We start from the raw sequence: 23,259 nt of genomic DNA, 5'->3' as shown, positions 1-23,259 counted from the left end.
TTTTTGTATTTTTAGTAGAGACAGGGTTTCACCATGTTGGTCAGGCTGGTCTCGAACTCCTGACCTCAAGTGATCCACCCGCCTCAGTCTCTCAAAGTACTGGGATTACAAGTGTGAGTCACTGCTCCTGGCCTTTTCTTTCTTTCTTCAAATATTTACTTAATGTCTACTATGGGCCAGACCTTATGCTAGGTGCTGGAGATTTATAGTCTAAGAGAGGCACACATACTTCCTTACATGCACACAACTGAGGGCCATGACAAAAAGGCATTGCAGGGATTCAGAGGAGGAATGAAGAATCCAGGCTGCCATCAGCAAAGAGGTGAGTGCTTTAGCTATGGAGAAGGCTGTTATCAAGGGAGAGTATGCAAAAGGATATGAAACTTTGGAGAACATGAACATTTAAAAGGTAGGTAAAGGAAAAGGACTGAATGAGAAGGATGCAGCAGGTATGTCAAGGTTAGCTTAGTTATATCATATTGGGGAACTGAGTTAACCTAGCTCTCAAATTGTATTATCTATTAAACGGTCAAAATACATTTTAGCTAGTAGATTACATAATTAATGTTAGCTATGTTATTAGTCATGGCCCTACATAAATGAGTCTTGCATCCCCTTATAATGATAGTCAACATTTATTTATTGAGTTCGGTAAACACTGTTCTTTGAGCTTTATATGTAATATAGTGCATTTAATCCTCATGATAACCATGAAACAGGTATTATTAGCAAGCCCCATTTTACAGATTAGGAACCAGAGACACAGAGATATAAAATAACTTGCTTGAGGTTACAGAGTTAATATATAGTAACTGAAGCAAGAAAATAGGCAGTCTGATTTATTGATCCCTACTCTACTCTTTCTCTTTTCATTTTAAAGATTAAGATAAAACCGTTTTTCAAGACATGTCACAGAATGGGTCTGAGAAATAAATAAAATGATATCTATGGACTGTGTGAAAACTATGAAAAGCTTAAGAATGTAAAATATTGAAAGGTGGTTCTAACAAAGTGCAATGTCCAATTCTGGCAAAATCAGACTTCACTGTTTCTCCTGGAGGGAAGTGTTGAAAACGATGAATTTGTGGAGAATCACTTTGGTGACTTGCCTCTATCACCAGAGGATGAATTATTTACCACCAATATAACCAGGCATGCCTGGGAGCAAATTACTGATTCCAGGGCCCATTTCTAATTCTGTATCAGATTCCTTTGTCAGACAGAAGACAAACTGAAGTGATGTTTAAGTTTTAAGGGAGCTGATAATCAGAAGTTGGTATTTTAATAAAAATAATATTATATATGATCCTTGTCAGTCCAGACCTTTAATCTGAATGAACAATTATGGACTTAATGTCTGTGTCCCCCAAAATTTACATGTTGAAGCCCTAATCCTCAATGCAATGGTATCTGGAGATGAGGCCTTTGGGGATTAGGTTTAGAACAGGTCATGAGGGTGGTGGGGCCCTTAGGATGGGATTAGTGTACTTTTATAAGAAGAGAAAGAAAGATCAAAGTTCTTTTCTCTCTCCACTTTTTGAGGACATAGAGAAAAGGTGCACTGTGCTAGCCAGGAAGAAAGCCTTCCCCAGGAACTGAATCAGCAGATGCCTTGCTGTTGGACTTCCCAGCCTCCAGAACTGTGAGAAACAGTCCTGTGGTTTTAGCCACACAATCTACAGTATTTTTTTTTTTTATGGCAGGCCAACCTATGCCAAATACATTTAAATTTTAGTATGTGGAGCTCTGGGAGAGATATATTTTTGTTGTATTTTACCCCAGAGGAAATGACAGTGAAGAGTTTGATGATTTGTTTAATGCCAAAAGCCAATAGTAGGTAGGATTGAATCAGCATCCCTTGACTCCAAAGCTGTACTCTTTCCATTGAGTTGTTTGGACTCCTGTTCTTTATATTTATTCACCCCATGTCAGTTTTAAATGCCTTAAAAAAGTTACTCGAGAATAAAAGCCTATACATTCAGTACTCCAGAGGCCACATCTCCCTCTGTGGCCAATTAACACTAGATTTACTTTGATGGTCATTTCCTATAGAGTACCTGTGTTCAGTTTCTTTTAATCATTAGAAGGCCCTTTTCAGTGTGTGTTCTAAGACCACGGGTCCTCAGCTTGCTACAATTCTGGGGGAGGCCCAGCTTCTCAACCTTCAGAAAGATAAGCGGTTTACCTCTTTCTACCAACATGGATTGACACTTTGCACAGTGCTGCTTAAAATTCAGTACCTGTTGATTCAGCTAAGAGATTAAAAAGAAAAAAAGATATTTATTCTTTGTTCATATGAAAATGTCGTATGCACTAATCCCATTAAACAACAGAGCCACCATTTAAATCTCATTCTAAATCCTATTTCCAGAGTTTTAATGTTTGAAGGTGTTTGTGTCTTCAAAGGTGTGACAATAAAAACTAAAAAATTGATCTTCATACTCATTAATATACACAAGAGACAAAAAGCCATCAAATCAGTACAGCCAAAGGAAAAAGAATTACAAAGAAAATAGCCACACAAAGCCCATCTGGGGGTGATGCTTTTTTATTGGACTAATTGCAAGGAAATATGAAAGGGTAAGCTTTTACTGATCAAGCTCTTTTCACTCAGCCATGAAGAACTGCTAGGTAGAGCAAGCAAAGAGACAGGGCGTTAATGTAAGCCTGATAATTAAATTCAGGATCAAGTGGATCAGAGGGAAGGCCACAAATGTAAAAATGAGGTGGAGGTAAGAATTAGAATCCCAATCTTTTATAATACTATATGGATTGTCAAAAGAAGAAGAGAAAGGAAACTTACGACAGTTACCTTTTTCTTTTTGAAGTATCAATAAAAGTGGTTATATTTAAAAGTGAACAGTGACAATACTGCAGAGGTATTTTGTAGTATCCTGCCTTCTGTGACATAATGCGCTTTCCTACATACTCATCTCCATTTATTTTCACATAATCCCTAGGAAAAAAAATAGGCAAGATCAGGCATAAGGGACTCAATCTTGCCCCAGATCACATAATTAGAGAGTGACAGAACACATCTAAAATCTTAGCTTCTGAAATTCAGGTCAGTAGCCACCATTTTTCTTCAAACATTATGTCAGGCATAACAATGATGAACAGAGAAAGGGCAGAAATGATGTAACCAGTGTTTAAAGATGTCTCTAATGTGAAAACATGTCTTGCTACCCTCTGAATTTGAATATTTCTACTTTTCTGAAAATATTGAATAAGGAATGGGAAACAGCCATCAAAATATGGAAAGGGAACCACCAAAGTCAGGAGGCAGAAGTTCTAAGTTCTAATCCTAGCTCCTGTGCAAATTTGGACAAAAGCATTCAAACTCCGGGCTTCAGTTTTCCTACCAATAGATGAGGACAGTGGAAGAGATGTCTTCATTTCACTGATCAATATGCCTTGAGCCCGCTGCCCCACGTGCTGTGCTCCGAGCCGGGAAAGGATAGCCTTCATACTGGAGGGCCTCAGTCTTGAGGAGAAGGTGGAAAGAACATTACAAACAGGCCAACAGATACAATAAATCATGATAAAAGTGATGCTATGCTCCATGTGGTGACATCAGATCAGAGAGGAAGAAGAGGTTGATGGGTGGGGGGACTGCAGGGAAGTCTTCACAGAAAAGCATTTTTCAATTTAAGTTCTGGGGTACATGTGCAGGACATGCAGGTTTGTTACATAGGTAAATGTGTACCATGGTGATTTGCTGCACCTATGAACCCATCACCTAGGTATTAAGCCCAGAATGCATTAGCTAATTTTTCCTGATGCAGAAGAATATTTTTTAAGCTGAGGTTTTGAGAATTAGTTTCCTTGGTGATCAAGATGTTTTGGGAAATGTAACAAGTTCAGTGTGGCTGGGATTTAGGGTTCAACAGAAGATGGAAACAATTTATGAGAAGTGAGATGGAAAAGAATTATGTGATACAAAGGGCCTCACATGTAGTGTTAAGGGCTTTGGACTTCTAAATCATGGCACACCACCACAGAGTTGTAAAGACAGGAGCAATCCCATTTGTATTTTACAATAATCACCATAGGCATGGCGATGACTGTATTTGCGGGAGGAGTAGAAAGAACTGAATCTAGAATTCTGTGGTGTATACATGCTACATTTTCTTTATCCAGTCATCTGCTGATACACACTTAGGTTGATTCCATGGCTTTACTATTGTGAATAGTGCTGTGATAAACAAATATGTGCAGGTATCATTTTGATATAATGACTTCTTTTCCTTTGGGTATATACCCATTAATGAGAACGCTGGATCAAACGGTAGTTACATTTTTAGCTCTTTGAGAAATGTTCGTACTGTTTTCCATAGAGGTTGTACTAATTTACATTCCCACCAACAGTGTATAGGTGTTCCTTTTTCTCTGCATCCTTGCCAACATCTGTTTGTTGACTTTTTAATCACAGCCATTCTGACTGATGTAAGATGGAATCTAAAGAAACCTGTTAGGATCTTAAGGTAATGCTTCAGGCAACAGATGATGAGGGCATGTGGGGTGAGGAAGAGCCCACACTGCCAAGAAATATTTAGGAGGAGGAATGCTGGACTCATTTGATCAAATAAATGTGGGTTATGACAGAGTTGGAGTTACCATAAGGTTTCCAGCATGGGTGATTTTGCAGATGAGGAATGAGAAGACTGAGGTTAGGGAATATGAACAAACAGAATAAATGGCTCTTCCAGTGCTAAAGTCTTCTTGTGGAAGAAAGACACCAGGGTACTTGGCGTTTTGGGAAAAGAGGTCCTCATATATTAAGATCTATTTATTCAGTTGAAGTCAGATATCTCACCGAGCAGTCTGGGGCTGGACATCTACTGGGGACAAGTGGCATCATTTTACAATGGGCTGCTGACAGCATGTGCACGTGGGGTGAAGAAATTGGCTGAAACTTACATGGTCCTTTGCAGCCTGAGGGCACACACAGGCAGCCTTAGATACATTGATACAGGTTCTGTCCAGTTTACCTGTGGATTTATTTTATTTTTTATTTTTTGAGACAGAGTGTCACTCTGCTGCCCAGGCTGGAGTGCTCACTGCAAACTCTGCCTCTTGGGTTCAAGCGATTTTCCTGCTTTGGCCTCCTAAGTAGCTGGGAGTACAGGCAAATGCCACTGCACCCAGCTAATTTTTGTATTTTTTGTAGAGATGGGATTTTGTCATGCTGGTCAGGCTGGTTTTGAACTCCTGAGCTCAAGGGATCCATCTGCATTGGCCTCCCAAAGTGCCGGGATTACAGGCATGAGCCATCATGCCCGGCCACCTATTGATATTTATGGCTCATCCACTGTATAGTTTTACAGCCTCTAGTTGATGGTTTGCAGGCATTTTTACCTTTAGATTTTCTTCATCTCAAGAACTGTTCTGTCCCTTAACATCAAATAGACACACGCACCCCCTGGTAACTATCATTTATATGCTGATGGCAGCTACATTTACATCTACAGACTTGCCCTCTGCTCTAAATTCCCAACCACAACCACCAGTTGCTCACACTAAAATAGGTGTCATCCTTGATTCTTTTCTTCTCTTCACTTCCTTCCATAAGCAACTGCTGTTAACAGTTTTCGGAACACATCCTAGTTGCATCCACTTCTCTCCTTCTGTGGATACCGTTCTAGTCGTGGCTAGCATGTCTTTCTCCTCAGCCACAGCCTTGGCCTCCTCACTCATTCCCCTGTTCCCTTCCACACATTTTTTTTGAGACAGAGTCTTGCTCTGTCACCTAGGTGTGGCACGATCTCAGCTCACCGTAACCTCTGTCTCCTGAGTTCAAGTGATTCTCCTGCCTCAGTCTCCCGAGTAGCTGGGATTACAGGTGCCTGCCACCACACCTGGCTAATTTTTGTATTTTTTAGTAGAGGCGGGGTTTCACTGTATTGGCCAGGCTGGTCTCGAACTCCTGACTTTGTGATCCGCCCGCCTTGGCCTCCCCAAGTGCTGGGATTACAGGCGTAAGCCACCACACCCGGCCTCCTTCCACAGTCTTACAGCCCTTTCTCTACCACGTTGCCAGACTAAGCCTGAAACATACAACTCCATCCCTTTACTCTCCTGCTCAAAGTCGTCCCGTGGCTCCCATCACACCCAGACTATGGACTATGTGCTCCCACCGACCTCTCTGAACTGAGGTTGTTTCACACTCCCCATCATTCACTTTATGTTCCTTGAATGTCCATGTTTGTTCCCATCTGAAGGCCTTTGTGTGAGCTGCTTCTAGCACCTGGAATAATGTGTCCAGACCCTCACCCAGATGTCTCCTTCCTATCATTCGTCTCCCAGATGCCAAGTCACCTCCTTTCAAGAGGCATTTTCTGGCCAACCCCCTTGGATTGCTTTCTAGTCATCTCCAATCATATCCTCATTACATTTTCATCAGAGCACTTATCACTACCAGATGCAAGCCAGTTGTCACTCTTGTTCCACTACATGGTACGAAGTGGGGGCCGCGTCTGTCTTGTTAAATATTGTTCCCCAAGTACAGAAAGTGGCTGGATCATTGCAGGCACAATAATTTTACTGAAGAGGGAAAAAAATGAATGAACACAAATATTCTGCAAAAGTGATGATGCTACCAAGTGTTAAAAAAAAAAAAGTCAGTCTCTGGCAATTTCAAAAGATGATCAGGTTCGTAAGTGACATAGAATTTAAATACTTAAATTGAGGATTAAAATTAAATACAGGCTAGGAGAAAATAAAAATGACAAGCAAGTAAAGGCCCACATGGAAGCTAGGCAGAGAAGAGGCTCGACTAATGCATTCTAAGGAAGCAGAAGGGTGTAAGATAAACAAGGAACACTCTGATTGCGATCCTCACTTTGAATCTTCTTGTATTTTTTGGAGCCCTTTTCTCCTTGAAAACCATCATCAATAGCATTCAATCAAGCCTCCCACTCAGGAGAGGATAGAGGCAGACATGGAAACTCACACACATATTCTCTTCATATTTTCTCACCTTTCTATGCCAATATGTTTTCCTTTAATGTTCCTGGAGGTACTCTTCACATAGAACACAATGTGAATAGTGCCCCCTGGGGTTGTGCAATATGGTTGTCCTGAAAAGAGAGAATAGCAAGCCAAATGTAGTGGCACCAAATTTCTGGCTACCCAGGCTTCTTTATTTGGGAGAATTTTCCATTTAAAAAAATGTTCTGACAAATTTTTAAAATGTTAGGGCTACGTCTAATCAATTTCTAACACTCAAAATGAAAACAGGCCCAATTGCATATTGTTCTGGAGATTGGTGCTGCTTCATTTATTTTTAGGTCTTGGCATAACTTAGGAGAGTCCCAGGGTCCCTTCCTCTGACTGTTGTGCCTGGGACCCTCGCCTCTCATCATGCAAGCCTCTTCTGCTTCTTGCCCTCTCCTGGGAGAAAGGAAAAGAGCATCAGCCACATAATTTGATGAGATCTGTAGTTTAGTGGCACTTCTGAGAGTATATTTTAAAAAAGATAGCCAAGACTGTGGAAAACACATTCTCTATTAGCCATGGTAATGACAACTTCCAAATAATTGAGACTGTATTGTACAGGATGAAGACCTTCAATAACTTAAGTTCTTGTGACCAGTAACGAGGCTACTGCTGGCAAAAAATGCAAAAACCCACCCAGGTCACCAAAATCTCATGAGGAATATGGAAACACTACTAATGGGGAGTGAAGGGAGATGGAATAAATCTCGTCTCACCTAGAGGCAGAAACTAAGTCACCTGGCTGCATTTCAGTTTAGGATTACATTACATCAATGTCTACTCAAGAATCTTTGAGTATTCACAGCACATTATCAAAATTTACCAACTTTTACCTCTAGGTGGCAGCAACTTTCTTCTGTTCGTAACATGGCTGCCTTTAGCCTTTGTCTCCTACCTTTAATACAATTCCGTACTTCCTTGTCTTTCCCAAATAAATGCCTTATGGACTGTGCAGTTTGGGGAAGATTACTGTAAGTCACTTTCACTGTAAGAAATCAGTCCATTCTTCAGTTAAGCTACAAGGTTTGTCAAAGAGTACAAAATAATTCAGATCTAAAGTGAAAAATAATAGAAAGGGATACCCTTTTCTTTCTCCATACCTATAAACTGCAAACTCTCAGAAAAGCAGTATTTCCTTTTTCTTTTCAGACCTCTGAGGAAAAAAGGCAATGAGTACAGGAATGGAAAGATAGATAGAATTGTAGAGATTCCTATTTTACAATAAATCAATTTAATTCTGATATATCCATTTATGAGAGTGTTCCAAATACATTTCATTTACCCCTGAAATTAGACTGCAGGTATTTGAGTTTCTTCTAGGGAAGAGTCCCAGATTTGATCAGCTCAGGATACCCCCACTATCCTGCTTCATTATTTTTATAAAACTCAATGTATAGGATGGAAGAGAAGATTTAAAGGATCACAAAAACATGGTAAATACAGGTACATATTTATGTAATGTATTGAACTATAGTCCTACCTAAATATACCCTCCAGCTCAGAATTCTAAACCGTTAGATTTGGGAAAGGCTCAAGAGACCTGAAGGAAATTATAGCCTTGTGTACCCAATGCCGGGCATGTCAATGAATCTTCTAGGTGGTAGTAAGATATTCCATTTACATAAAGTTGAAATTTGATTGTGGGTTAATACTTAAGAGTTGATAAAGCACTTTCTCTCTTTTTTTTTTATTTCAATGGGTTTTTGGAGAACAGGTAGTGTTTGGCTACATAAATAAGTTATTTAGTGGTGATTTCTGAGATTTTGGTGCACTCATCACCCAAGCAGTGTACACTGTACCCAATGTGTAGTCTTATCCCTCACCCCCCTCCTACCCTTTCCCCCAAGTCCCCAAAGTTCATTCTATGAATCTTTTTTTTGTTTATTTTTTTGAGACGGAGTCCTGCCCTGTCGCCCAGGCTGGAGTGTGGTGGCACAATCTCGGCTCACCGCAAGCTCCGCCTCCCGGGTTCACGCCCTTCTCCTGCCTCAGCCTCCCGAGTAGCTGGGACTACAGGCGCCCGCCACCACACTCGGCTACTTTTTTTGTATTTTCAGTAGAGAAGGGATTTCACCATGTTAGTCAGGATGGTCTCGAGCTCCTGACCTTGTGATCCGCCCACCTCGGCTTCCCAAAGTGCTGGGATTACAGGCTTGAGCCACTGCGCCCGGCCCATTCTATGATTCTTACGCTTTTGAGTCCTCATAGCTTAGCTACCACTTATGAGTGAGAACATACGATGTTTGGTTTTCCATTCTTGTGTTACTTCACTTAGAATAATGGTCCCTTTATACATTCAGGTTGCTGCAAATGCTATTATTTCATTCCTTTTTATGGCTGAGTAGTCTTCCATACTGTATATACACACCAGATTTTCTTTATTCACTTGTTGACTGATGGACATTTGGGCTGGTTGCTATTTTTGCAATTGCAAATTGTGAAGCACTTTCTTTCAAGATGATGCTATGAAGAGTCTTACCTCTTGGGGATTCTTTCAAGACCTAATTTGAATAGTTTGGGTCAGATATCATTTATTTATTAAGATAAACATAAATATTATTTATCTTAAAGAGCCATAAAGACTAATTTAGTATAAGTGAGAAATTTATACCAGAATACGGCTTGTAGACCAAAACTTTATACCTTTCATAGGCAGTTCCTCTGTTCTCTGCCTACTGTATATGTGATATCACAATAACTATGTATGTTTGGTTTTAAAGGCTGCATTTTAAATATGTGATCCCAAGTTGGGTTTTAGAGAAATGAAGGGTCAATACTCTTAGGTTTCAAGGAGAATGGTGTCTATTTTGACTAAACATGCTGCATACGTTTTGGCTACTCGATAACTAAGAGTAAGACCAAAGAGAAAGGACCTAGTAACTAATGATAGAGTGCTTTCATTTTCTAAAATATAAGGCATTATGGCCTCGAAGGGAAAGTGTTAAAGCTTGTCATGGTAAAGCTACTACCCTATGAGAACTTTCAGGTAATTTAACGGTATGGCAAATTGATGGTTCTAATTTATGAAGAGCAGTCTTTCCCAACATTTTTGGTACTAACACTTTTCCTTTGGGAAACTACTCCTACCTCATCTCGTCTTTGTAGGACTGTAACCAAGGGCTGGGCACCTAACCCAGGACCAATCAAACTCTAGCTTCCTCTATTGGGATTATTGAGGAGGTGACATAGAGGAGCTAGAGCTGACCCCTCCCGGGCCTATACCTGCTGATTAAATCTTGCTCCCTGGACCCTGGGTGCTATCTTGGCTCCTATGTTTCCTGAGGCCCAGCTCCTCTGCTTTTCTTTTGTCTCCATATAACCTACCTTATGTACTGAAAAATCACCTTTTGCTTAAGGCAGCCAGATTCAGTTAGTTTTCCTTACTTCCAACAAAAGAACCCCATCTATACAGCATACATTATTTGGGTGACGGATACTCTAAAAGCCCTGACTTCACCTACACAATCTATGCATGTAACAAAATTATACTTGTATCTCATAAATTTATACAAAAAAAGAACTTCATCTGATAAAAGAGACTAAACTAAATGAATATTCAGACAGAGACAATGGCCACAAGTGATCAATGGATTTCAGCAGGGTCCTCAGCCCCCTAGCTATTGGTTAGCTGAGGGCTTATGTAAAATAGCTGTGATAAAACCTGTGTCATACTGAGTTGGTTTAAATCTTTTTTATAAATATGTTTCATGCTATCTATTGCTCTCTCAAAACTAATTAAAAGAAATATATATTATTAGGATACTGATCTTACCTTAGGCAAATCTAGTACTACGCCAAGAAACATAGTAAGTAGCTAGTTTTACGGAAATTACTAAGAAAATTTATGAAAATCTGGTGGTCAACTGAGAAAAATTACATTGAGGTGAGAATATGTTTGATTTTAAAATCGCTAGTTCACTGTGTGAATACAGTGAATCCATGTGCATACAGAGAAATCTCCGTAGCTAGAAAGATGACATTGCAAATGTGACCAGTAGATGAAAAACAGAACAAAACTGCTAGCACATGGAGCATTCCTACAGGGAACCCCTTAAGATTTATTATCCTGAGCAGTATTTCCAGCATATGCATGAACACATTCAGATTTTTGATTGGGTTCCAATTTTAGTCATTATTCTTTCAAATGCATATTTAGAAGACAGTCATGGTTTATAATTGATAGCCAATTTTTTTAGCCTAAATACATCCACTGAAAAATACTATGAAAGATGAAAAAAGGATGTGACTTCATTCTCTATATATGAAATACAATCCTTCTTCCTTTTAAGTTGATATGTTAATTAAACATGACTGGTACTGGTGCTATCACAGAAATATATATATATATTTTCATATTGAGACACAGTCACAGTCTTTTTTCTGTGTTAGTCATTTATGACTCCCCACATTCCCTTCTTCATGTTTCATTATGACATGACCATTAGTTTAAATTTTAACTTTTCTTTTTTTTTTTTTTTTTTTTAAGAGACAGGGGCTGGTCTTGTTGTGTTGCCTGGGCTGGTCTTGAACTCCAGGGCTCAAGGGATCCTCCTGCCTCCGTCTCTCAAGTCTCTGGGATTACAGGAATCAGCCTACTGCACCCATCTATTTTAAAGTTCTACATCTGAACAACTTTAAAAGGGAGAGGTTTGGGATGGAGAATAACCCACATCACACAATTTAAACCCCTATAAGAAGCAGTAGTTTAAGCAGCTTTGCTCGGGTAAATCATGATTTCAGACTGTGTGAATTTTAAATTTCCTCTGCTGTATAAAACCTCACAGTAAGAACAAAAATAGACAACAATAGACTACAAACCCCAGAATTACAAAGTTGTCTGAACAATATTGCCTGTTCATGCTATAATTAGCTAGTATGTTGGAGATGTTTTATTACATGATAGCACCACACCTGGGTACAGTGCTGGGAAGATACCAAGAAAGAGTACAATGACATGGCTTACGGGTTCACATGTTAGGTTTCCAGTACAATATTAAAATGGTTCTGAGCTGCAGGTTGATAAACTATTCTTGGGTTTTTAATATGAAGATGTCGGTCGGGCGCGGTGGCTCAAGCCTGTAATCCCAGCACTTTGGGAGGCCGAGACGGGCGGATCACGAGGTCAGGAGATCGAGACCATCCTGGCTAACATGGTGAAACCCCGTCTCTACTAAAAAATACAAAAAACTAGCCGGGCGAGGTGGCGGGTGCCTGTAGTCCCAGATACTCGGGAGGCTGAGGCAGGAGAATGGCATAAACCCGGGAGGCGAAGCTTGCGATGAGCTGAGATCCAGCCACTGCACTCCAGCCTGGGCTACAGAGCGAGACTCTGTCTCCCAAAAAAAAAAAAAAAAAAAAAGAAGATGTCTCAGAAGTGGTAAACTTTATGGCCTCAGCAGCATTATCTTATAGCCTTAATTCTCCTATAATTAGGGAAATAATTACAGAAAATTATCTACTTTAATTTTGCTTTCTTTATATCATCTTTACTGTTACTAAAGAAATACTAGAGACAAAATCAGCTGATATCAGCAGGAATATAGAAACTACTTTTATCATGAATCTTTCTTGCTGAAATTCTGGGTGATAAAGAAGTTAAGAAACTATTAGGCCTAAGTTCTTTCATACGATAACTTTGGAAGACAGAACATAAGTCTGAAGTGTATGCAACTGACCCCAAGCTAAATTTGGGGAAGTGAAGTCATTAAAGAAATTAATAGGTAATACCACATTATAACAAAGAAAAGATGGGAATTTGGAGGGATTTAAAATGTAACATCACCCTGCAGGCACTTCTTTTTATTGTAATTCAATACATATACAGAGAACTTGCAAGTAGGTTAACGATGACATCAACTATGGCCCATATTCCAAATCTCTCATCAAACTGTGGAGAGAGCATGCTTCCAAACCAAACCAAAGGTAACCTTCTGTGACTTATTTGCCAACATGCATGGCTTAAAAAGACCATGAAGGCATTGCATTCTGGGAACTGGAATTTCCACATATTAAAGTCCATGCATAATATAATATTTGCTCTGTAAGTCAAGAAGCAAGGCAGCGAAATACTCTGGTAATTAAAATAACACAATCAATATTATCTATAAATAATGAGCATGCAAGGATCTGCAAGATGATGAGTAAACACTTTGGCAGGGAGTAAGTGCTACACACTGGTGTGAGGAGCAATGTCTTCATTAAACTTTTCCTGTTTCTCCTTGCTCTCCTATCCCATCAATCTAATGGGAATTTCCCAGGTAAAAGCCTTCTGCTTAGCTTGTAATGAATTAAACATTCACATTTCTCTTGCTCTCCACAAAGGTGGACAACTGCCACGTCATGGAAAGACTACCGGATAGGCATGCAGAGGCCTGGATGAACAGGCACAGAGAAGCTTGGATTGATGCCTAGGTTTGGCATGTAACATTTTTGTCTAGGGGCCTCCATTTGTAAGGTAAGGAGGTTGAACTGCACTTGATGATGCTTGCATTTCCTTTATAGCCTTGAAGTTGGTAATTTGGAAATGCTCTGTCCCTCCTCAAAAGGCTGTTCTACATTAGATTTCTGAGAGATTTCCAATATCAACAACTTCAGTGCCTTCCTTTCTTAAGGAAAAAGGTTTAAGCAAGAAAGAATGTTCTTATTTTTATGACAAAACTCTCCTAGTTATATCCCTCAAAAGGATTCCATGAAGTCATGTCTAACATTTGCAACTGTATGAATATAAATATTTAAGTTCACTGTAGCACCATATATCCACACTAAAACATTAAAGTGTGAAAAGGCTCTTCCTGCCCTCCACAAAAATTTGTGACACAGAACTTCTTCACACCCAAATGTGAAATACGATTCACACCCAGAATGCATCATAATTTGCATAGAGACTTCATTAACACTGGAGCATTTTGTGTATGTAGCTACATAAAATCTTAGGCACATTAGTGATAAATAAATAATAATTGAGACTGGTAGTGGCAGCATCCAATTGGTTAGAGAAAACTACAAAATTACTTCAATTTTACTAATGACAATTCCTACATATATCGTTTTTTCAGAGAGTCTCGCTCTGTTGCCCAGGCTAGAATGCGGTGGCACAATATACCTCACTGTAGCCTTGAATTCCTGGGCTCAAGGTTCCTGCCTCAGCCTCCTGAGTAGCTAGGACTATAGATGCATATCTCACGTCTGGCTTATTTTAAAAAGTAAATAAAAAGTAGTGAGCTGGAGTCTCACTATGTTGCTTTGCTGGTCTGAAACTCCTGGGCTCAGGCGATTCTTTAGCTTCGGTCTCCCAAAGGGCTGGGATCACAGGTGTGAGCCACCATATTTGGCCAATGATCACTATTAATAATGCTTTATTTCCTATGTTATCATATAAGTAGCCCATAAAGTTTGCATTATGTGACTCCCACTACCACTGTTACATAGCAGCCCTTGATACACATTTTAGGTACACAGCACAATCACTACCATCACCATTATCAAGCAACGACACGTGTCCAAGTCCTTTAAAACCTTACAAATGGAGCAGAATGGAGTGAGAAGTGGAGAGGAAAAAAGCAAGTGATGAGCATATATAAATGTGCACGTCTTTAGAATACGAACATGGATTCTGGAAATCTCTGGAGCCTTAAGTCAACTTCAGTAATTGGTTCACAGATATTTCCCACTAAACACCACCCTGTCCTATGCCAGCCTACACAGACACACCAAAATGTAGCTTACAGATTTCTGTTATGTCTTTAGGAATAAAACAGCTGAATATGACCTGGAAATAGTTGCTGTCCTGTGGGTTTGATATCAGGATATAATCGTTTCAATTAAAAAGAACTGCCAAGAAGAAAAATCTATCTTCACATTCAACTCTCTAATAAGAAGTTTTCCACATTTGCCTCAAATGAAGAAAAATAGTTTTCTTCTGGCATTATCGTATGCAAGAAAGAGTGGCAGATATTCTAAAAATGGTTTATAACATGAAGGGTAGTAGAATATGTCACTTAAAAAATTTGCCACTTCGGCATAAGAATTATTATGAGCTACAGGCAATGAAAAAGGAGGAGACACAAGAAAAAGTTTCTGCTCTCCCTCTTTCTACCAGGAAGGGCAAGGCCATCACTGGAGACAACGCTCCTATATCAACCCAGAGATGGCATCAGAGGAATCTGCACAACACATCTCACTATCCCTACCTTCCATTAGCTTCTCCCATATATTTACCTTCCTACGATTTTACCCCCTGGAAGCTCAAAATCCTTTTCTTTTGTCTTTTTCACTTCTCTAAAAAACTGTTTTTTTTTTTTTGTTTTTTTTTTTTTGGGTTAAGATGCTATACAAGTCCAAGCTCTAACCAACTCTCTGGGTTACTCATTCCCATGTGCATGTAAATACACATGTTAATAAACTTCTGCTCATTTCTCTTTGCTAATCTGTCTTTTACTAGCCTAATTTACACAGGGCCCCAGCCAATAAACCTAAGATGGGTAGAAGGAAGAGGTTTTTACTTCCCTACCATAGTCATTGGAGAAAGGAAGGCATGCTCACCTCCATTTAGGGCCAAGGGTGAAGGAAAGAGGAGCAGTCTGATGAAATGGAGAATGAAATTCACCTGGCTGAACCCCAAAGGCTTCATCAGTCTTTGAATCAGTAAATATTCCTAGTGCGTGGTGGTACTGAGGGGACAAACTTTCTGATGAACAGAGTTTATGTCTGGCCTGGCTTGCTACCTTTAATTAATTCAATAGTAAATGAGTTGTACAATGGTCTGGTATTTGTTATCAGGGTGCTAATATACCCTGCAAGAAGTTCTTATTGCCATTCTTTAATCCCTTGGAGTTAGCAGACAGTTGTAGCAAGCCTGGCTCCACTCCAACGTATGTTGCTGGACCTCTTAGGCCCTGGCACTCTCATCTCCTCCCTGGGTATGTGCAATATTACCACACTTTCAATTCCAGTGGATTTTGTTTGTCTTATACAGATATTCATTTTCTTCACCTTCAGGGGAAATGTTCCCACATGAATGAGGCCAGTGGATGCCACCTCTCATAACAATATTATGCAAAGAAAAACGCTAGTTAAAAGTTTAAACGACCTTAACTCGATCATAAACACTGGTTTGGGAGCTCAACAACAGCCATAGGCTTTCCCAACCTACTGATTTTCCTACCTTACCTATACATACCTTAATAGTGTTAAGTTGGAGGCTTTTCTTCTTTTCCTGAACTTTAATTACTTATTTGATGAACACAATTTTTTAACTGATTGGGGTATTTGCTAAGTTACCTTCACAAAAATCACTGTTTCTACTTCTTAAATACAGTGTTTCCAGGTTGAACCCAAGCCACAGCCCAGCTAGTGTTGAACTTGACATCTAATCCTACAAATTACCCAGTTGATAGATGGGGGAGAGCGACTATCACTTTCCCTTCGTCTTCATTGCCAACATGAGTCTTTAAACTTTCTGAATTTTCAGGGCCAGTATTTCACAAAGAAATAATAAGTGTTTATCACTTTACTAGAAGTAGAGGCTGGGTGATTCATGGGGCTTCTTCCTAGCCAGGTGATTTATTTCCATATACTAGACTCACAGTATTTACCTAAGGAAGATTCAAGATAGTATATATCATAGAAATCTTAGCTAGCTCATGACCAAATAAAGTACACGTATTAAACCCATGTATGCTCCTACTAGAGTCAATTTGGAAATATCTCCAGGTCTTTCTATGCATGCATCAATCTATAAAGGAAACACTAGCTCAACCCTGCTTTTCTTACTAATTCTAGGTCTTTGCTCAAAAGCTTTCTTCTTTGGGATGGATTTTCTGACAGTCTTGTCCCTTCCTTTATATTTCACCCCCTCCCGAGTATGAACTCTCAAATTTGTCTTAAATAAAGCCCCTAACTTCTCCTTCTAAACATTATATTATAAATATATCTCCTTAGAGCATTACTCACATTGTATATTATGTGCTTGTGTGATATCGTATTATGTGTCTGTGTATATGACATTACACACACACACACACACACACATCTGCCCTGCAAGACAGGTAGGCTATTGAGGATAGAAACCATGTTTTATTTATCTTTCTAATCTAGTGCTTCTTACAGTGCCTGGAACTGTAAATAAATGTTGCTGAATAAATAAAAGTTGAATTTTCTCAAGGCTAGTAGTAAACATCACTTTTGTTTTTCATGGATTACTTCTCTGGAGATACAAGTGGTTTACACTTACTAAACAAATAACATGCTATGAATTATGCAGGGACATCATTACTTCAATATTTCAGAGAGAAAAAGTCAAGAGAAGAAACTGTTATTTACTCCATGTTTTACACTTAGCCATTGAGAACCAAGCTGCGGAAACTGGATCTCATACCTGACAATTCTGTAGTCTACCCATTAGCTTGTGGTGTGTGAAGTCAACAACAGACTGGATTTCTCCCTTTCCTTTTATGTAATGACCATTATATTATTATCTCCTTAGCTTTTCAAGCTGGACAGGGGATAATATGCTTTAGCAATGGTAAGAAACCAGGAAGGATGCCCGGCTCTAAGGTAAGGTATAAGCAAATGACTGTATCCTCTGTTCCCCATTTCCCCCTCTGTGAAAAAGAAAAGCACAATATTTAACAACATCACCAAGCTATTGTGAGAATTAATTAGATTTAATGGGGGAAGGGAGGTGAGCTGATTAGGCATGATTCAAATTCAAAGTGTCATTATTTTGTGTCTAAAAATAATCTTGATTTAGGAATAAAATTAATTTGGAAGCTCAATCTTTGGTAATCATCTTCCCATACTTAAAAAAAAGGCATAGTTTTAATCAAAATCTCATTCTAACTATAATTCAATGAAGTAAAATGGAATTTCCATTCATCTTTGAAGTAAAACAGCCACAGTTCATTTTTTTCTTTTTTTAATTTTTCTTTTTTTTGCTTAACAATACATTATGTGTTAAAAGGTTAATTTTGTGGAAAGGAGTAATATAAACAAATACATATTGAGCCTACATTTTTGTTGTTGCTGTTTCACATGAAATATTTGTGAAACACTTTAAATCGCTTCTCTAAATAATCAATAATCAATGTTTTCTGGTTGAAATAACTTTTCAGGTTGTTTCTGCAAAATTCCATCTATATTTTTGTTCAAGAACCCATCAGTTAAAGATGATCTTGGTACTCCCCAAATTAAAAAAAAAAAAAAAAAAATTCCTGGATATTTAAGGCTACGGCAAGGAAAAAAAGCACTGAGGTCGTAATCCCCAAAACTAGTGTAACAGATTCATTAACTATGAAAATCTTTGTGAGAAGCTGAAGTTGGCATCTGAGAAATAGCTGGGTCTATATATCTTCGGAAAAAAAGGAAACATTCTTTAAAACAGGTAAGAGTTTATAATCTTAGGAACTTTAGGTCGTATCTATTTTAAAAAACGTTACACAGGGTTTTTGGTGAATGAAGAGTTTTGGCTGGAAAGGAACTCTATCTATACTTATTTCAAACTGTCCAGAGGAAAGGAAGACCACATAGTCCAGTTAGCAGGAATGCACTCTGTATAGAGAAGTAGGAATTCTCTTAATTTTAACATAAGCCCTATTAAAATTTCCCATAAGACCTACAAATTCTCATATTAGACTGTATACTCACCAAGGAAACTTTTGATTATTCATTCGATTTCCCCGGACCCTTGATACTGGGGACGGATGTACCCTGTAGACAGATGAGAATAATCCAGTTATTGAAAAAGCATATTCCCAATTGCAAATTTAAAAAATGGCATCCGTTTTATAAATAATCTCTTTTAGAATTGCTTAATACAAAATCCCCAGAACTTGATCCAGTCTTAGTAAATGATGCAATGAAATTCCTATGCCTGCAAATCTGTGGTCCTTTTTTCCTTCTTAACCACTCTCAAGACAACAGGTCTGTCACAATGTTCGCTCTGAAGACTCCCAGAGGCGGGACTGATGCACTCATTCAGTCCAACAAAAGTGACTAAATACCTAACCCTTGCCAGGTACAAGAGTGGGTAAAAGTTATCTAAGGTATGGTGCCTGGGTTCAGTAAGCCCTCTTTGTACCTATTCCCATGAGGGTGGGCACAAAGAGGCGTCTAAGTGCCCCCTCCTTCATTCTACCATATTTAAAACTCTAGGAAGCAAGACAACATCATTCAAATATGCTGTGACAGAATCTGCGGGCACCGGGGAGGAAGGAAGGGTGAACAGGTACTCCTAGGAGGAGTTCATTCTGGAAGTGATGCGCTACCACTGGGCTTTGAAGAAATAAAGCCAATTCAAAATTTTAGCCAGATAAAGGAGAAGTGAAGAATATACTGCTTTCCAAGCTTCCAGGGTTGGACTCATCCACTGGAAATAGCTTAAAGCTTCCGGGAGCTGCTGTTATCTTCCAATCAAAGCCTAGCTAGTAAACCTCCGCCTCTTTGTGGGTCACTAACTGGCAAAACAATACGCCCTACTTCCGGCTGCCAGCTTCCTGTTATGGTCTATCTTTAGCCAGGATTTGTGAGATCTAAGCAGTCTTAGCTTATATTACTTTCACCCTTTATGCTTCATACATTGCTCTTATTTACAAGAAGAAAAATGGGGATATAAAACTGGTCTTAAAGTCCAGTTTGTAAGAAACCCAGCTCTCTGTAGTTATTTAGTAAATGAAAATCATTCCGAAACAGATAAAGAAGTTCCAGTCCCACCTAAGGGCCAACTGCAATCTTTCCCTAAACCCAGAGCCAGACTGCACTTTGCACTCGGAAGGCTTATTTCTTCTAACATCCCTTATTAACATTCTTTTCCTTACAGCGCTTCTCAATGGCTGCTGCAGCTGAGCTGCTCAGCACAGATTTTCTGCTCGGCATGGGGGAGGGGGTGTTAATTATGCAGAAAGATGGAGAGAGGCCAGACAGCCCCTCTGGTGAACTGTCTCATTCAAGCACGGCCCACTTCCTGCTGTTTTGCAGCTACAAGGATCACCTGTTGGTCTTGGCGTCCAGCCAAACTGGGGCCTAGTGGAAATGACAGACTCGGCTAGAAATGAAAGCCAGTTCATAATCCAGTATCCGAAATTGGACAAAGAGGGGGGAAATGCAATAAAAGTACATAAAAATTATACGAAAGGTAGCAAGCATAATTTTTTTCTTTTATTCTTTTACTTTCTTACTTTCTGTCTGCTTGAAATACAATCCTTAAAATGGATATTTGAGCCAAAAAACTTCTCCCCGGTTAAAGCCCCCTGACCTAAGAGGAAGTGCAAGAAATTTTCCTGAACTTTTCCTATACCCGCACTGGGGTATCACAATTCTAACTATTTAAATAAAGTTTAATCAGCCCCAAAAACTCACAGTTCTTTAATTTGTCCTCTATCCTTTAGACGTTTACTTTTTTTATATTGTCCCCTCCTTAACCCTGGGAGTACAAAGAAACTACTTCATCATGAAATTTCCACTGGGTGAAGTTTAATGACAGAAGTATTCTCTTATTGATGCTGTTTATTGCATACATTAGTGAAGAAAAAGAGAGTCTGTTTAATACATAATTACAACATTCTCTAGGTATTTGTATCTTTTAGGAAAATTTCACTGATCCATAGATCAAATACTATAAATGGAGAATTTCTATAATGGTTTAGCAGTCTCAGGAAAAGAATTCTTTAGGAAAGTCTTTGGAAAAGAAGTCCTGATTGTGTGTATATGAACGAATAATTACAAGGTTTCCTAAATTAAAAAGGTAAATCAAGAAAGCTTTATTTTTGTCCTCAAAGGGAAGAAGTACACTGATAACTTGGCCCGTACTTCATTTGATAAAGTAGACCATAAGCCTTGCACTTCACCAACCCCCTGAATTTTATTTCTTCAAAAGGATATGGCATGTTTTTTGAGCTCAGTCTTTAAACTGTTAACACTTTTTGCCATCCTCTTCTGCCTTCTTTCCACATATAGAAGCCAGGCAGGTAGCAACGTCAAAACCTCAGTAGGAGAAACCACCACCTAATCTGCATGTCATGCATTATTCATGACCTCCTGATTCCTGCACCTGCATCTAGGCAGGAAGCTTGCAGGGAATGTTCATTATTCTTCCCTTAGCCTCACACAGGCTCGATTACTGCTAAGCCACTTTGTTCTGTAACTAAGGGTTTCAGGCCTTAGTACTAACTGCTGGATGTGGAAAGAAAAAACACCATGCTGAAGAAAAGGGCAATCTTGGTTGTTGTGTAACATGTATTGAATGTGCTCTTCTGAGACTGACAGTTTGTCAGGTGGAAATGCTCACATTTGGTGATTTACATTACATAGAGAACAGGGAAGCTATACCATTAGGGCCATGTGTACCAATTGTTCTATTTATATACACTTACTCATCTGGAGCAGAGAGCATGTTTATAATTTTACCCAGTGCAGAGCTTAATTTAGCTTTCTTGCTAAGCACATGAGAACTTTAGATGACTTAATACAAAAATGGCTCTTTCTTCTTTGGGTGTAAGCACCAAAGAACCTGACCCTCAAAACCTTGCATCTTAATGACTACCATTTATAGCTAATCAAGAGAATACCATCACTCCGGTTTTCAGTGTTTTCATAAACCCACCTGAATGGCACCCCCTGGTGACTGAAGGTGGGACGAAACACCTTGATCCCCAACACAAATCATCAGCCACTCATTAATTGCTGGGGAAGGATACTGGTCCCACTTTACTATCTGCACCACAGAAAAGCTGTGATAATGTAATGCAATCTTATCATCCCAAGTGGAATTAGGATGAAGTGGTTAAGAGTGAAAATTGTGTGAACAGCCTGCCTGACTGAATCCCAGCTTCACTGTTTACCAACTGTGTCATCTTTGGGCAAGTTACTTAACCTCTCTGTGCCTCAGTTTCCTCATCTGGGCAAATGGAGGTAATAATGGTGCCTATTACCTAGGGCTGCGAGGTTTAAATCAGTTAACAGCTATAAAATCTTTAGAACGGTGCTCAGTACTTAGGAAGCAGTCAATACATGTTAGCTATTATCACTAGCAGTGCTGATTAGACATGAAAAGATGGGTAGATAGAGGATAGAGCTGGACTATCCAGGTAATTCCAGGGGATTAAGATTACAAATCTGCTCTACAGAGCCTGCTGTCTTACCTACTATGCTTATACAACTTTACTAAAGGTGAGGAAACAAACCAAGAAATAAACATGGACAGAGTAACACAAACCAAAAACTATGGCTTATAAGGTATGGCTTACTCTCAGGCAGCTCATTTTTCTGTTCTTTATTAGAAGATCTATCTTCTGTGTACTAAATTGCATAATATTTAAGTTATGACCAATTCAAGAACAAGAGAGTAATCCCGGCAATGCAAATTTGCACCCGTTTACAGAGCCTTTACTATTTGCTTGACATTATGCTAAATAATTAAGACATAATATCTTAATTTATCCTCATGTCATTACTGTCCATATTTTATCTTTGAGAAAATAGGCTTAGAAGATTAGGTAACTTGCTGGGGTCACATAGGTAGTAAAGAGAGAAGTCAGGATTTAAACAAAGGTACGTCTGACCTGTCTGACATCATCCTACTCAGGATGATGTAAGATTATCATCTGATACTTATATAAATTCCCTCCAGCCAGCCCAGAGGATATAATAAGATGAATTAGCATCAGGGTCTTAAATAGGAAATTTTCCATGTATTTAAGCCCAATCAAACATTTTATAATATAAGTAGATACAAAGTTGAAGGAATGGTTTCCTTGGACTAAATATGAAGCATGTGGGTACTTACAACAAGTACAGTCATAATAATATACTTTATCTCTTTAACTGTTTATGAATGTTCCTTGTTATATTAGCACTGTATTTAAATACATAATGTACAACACATGTAAATTTTAGAGGGCAGAAATTAATTCTAGCTATATTCATGCTTCCTCACGTTCCATTTTCTCTAGAATCCAATGTAGTTGGTGTCCACACCCCTCTGATGAAACCACCCTCATCACAGCCATCAATAGTCTCCATGTTTTCTAATCTGATAGTGAATTTTCAGTCCTCAACTTCTCAAATTCTCAGCAGCCACTGACATAACTTATCACTCTATCCTTGAACAGCTTCTTTACTCAGCAGCCAAGACATTCTTCTGGCTTTCCTCCTTTGTTTCTCCTTTGCTTGAACCTCCCGCTCTCATTCTTTCAAACTCTAAATGTTGGCATGGGCTAGTTGTCACTTTCCTATGACCTTTCCTCTGCACTATTTAAACTCACTCTGTAG

At 39.0% G+C, this 23,259-nt stretch overlaps 1 protein-coding gene across 6 annotated transcripts in view; it reads right to left on the bottom strand.

Moving 5' to 3' along the window:
- The window catches only part of KLF12 (Kruppel like factor 12), a 472,578-nt gene that overhangs the window by 60,503 nt on the left and 388,816 nt on the right, over positions 1-23,259 (bottom strand). For all 6 annotated transcript variants that reach the window (XM_023186345.2, XM_023186338.2, XM_023186329.2 and 3 more), the window contains one exon: positions 18,640-18,702. In XM_023186345.2, coding sequence (XP_023042113.1) covers positions 18,640-18,702 — 63 coding nt within the window. The remainder of the gene's footprint in view (positions 1-18,639; positions 18,703-23,259) is intronic.

The sequence above is a fragment of the Piliocolobus tephrosceles genome, chromosome X, assembly GCF_002776525.5.
Source record: "Piliocolobus tephrosceles isolate RC106 chromosome X, ASM277652v3, whole genome shotgun sequence".
NCBI lineage: Eukaryota > Metazoa > Chordata > Mammalia > Primates > Cercopithecidae > Piliocolobus > Piliocolobus tephrosceles.
Note: the sequence above shows the minus strand (reverse complement) of the source record. Positions and strands in the feature narration are given on the sequence as shown.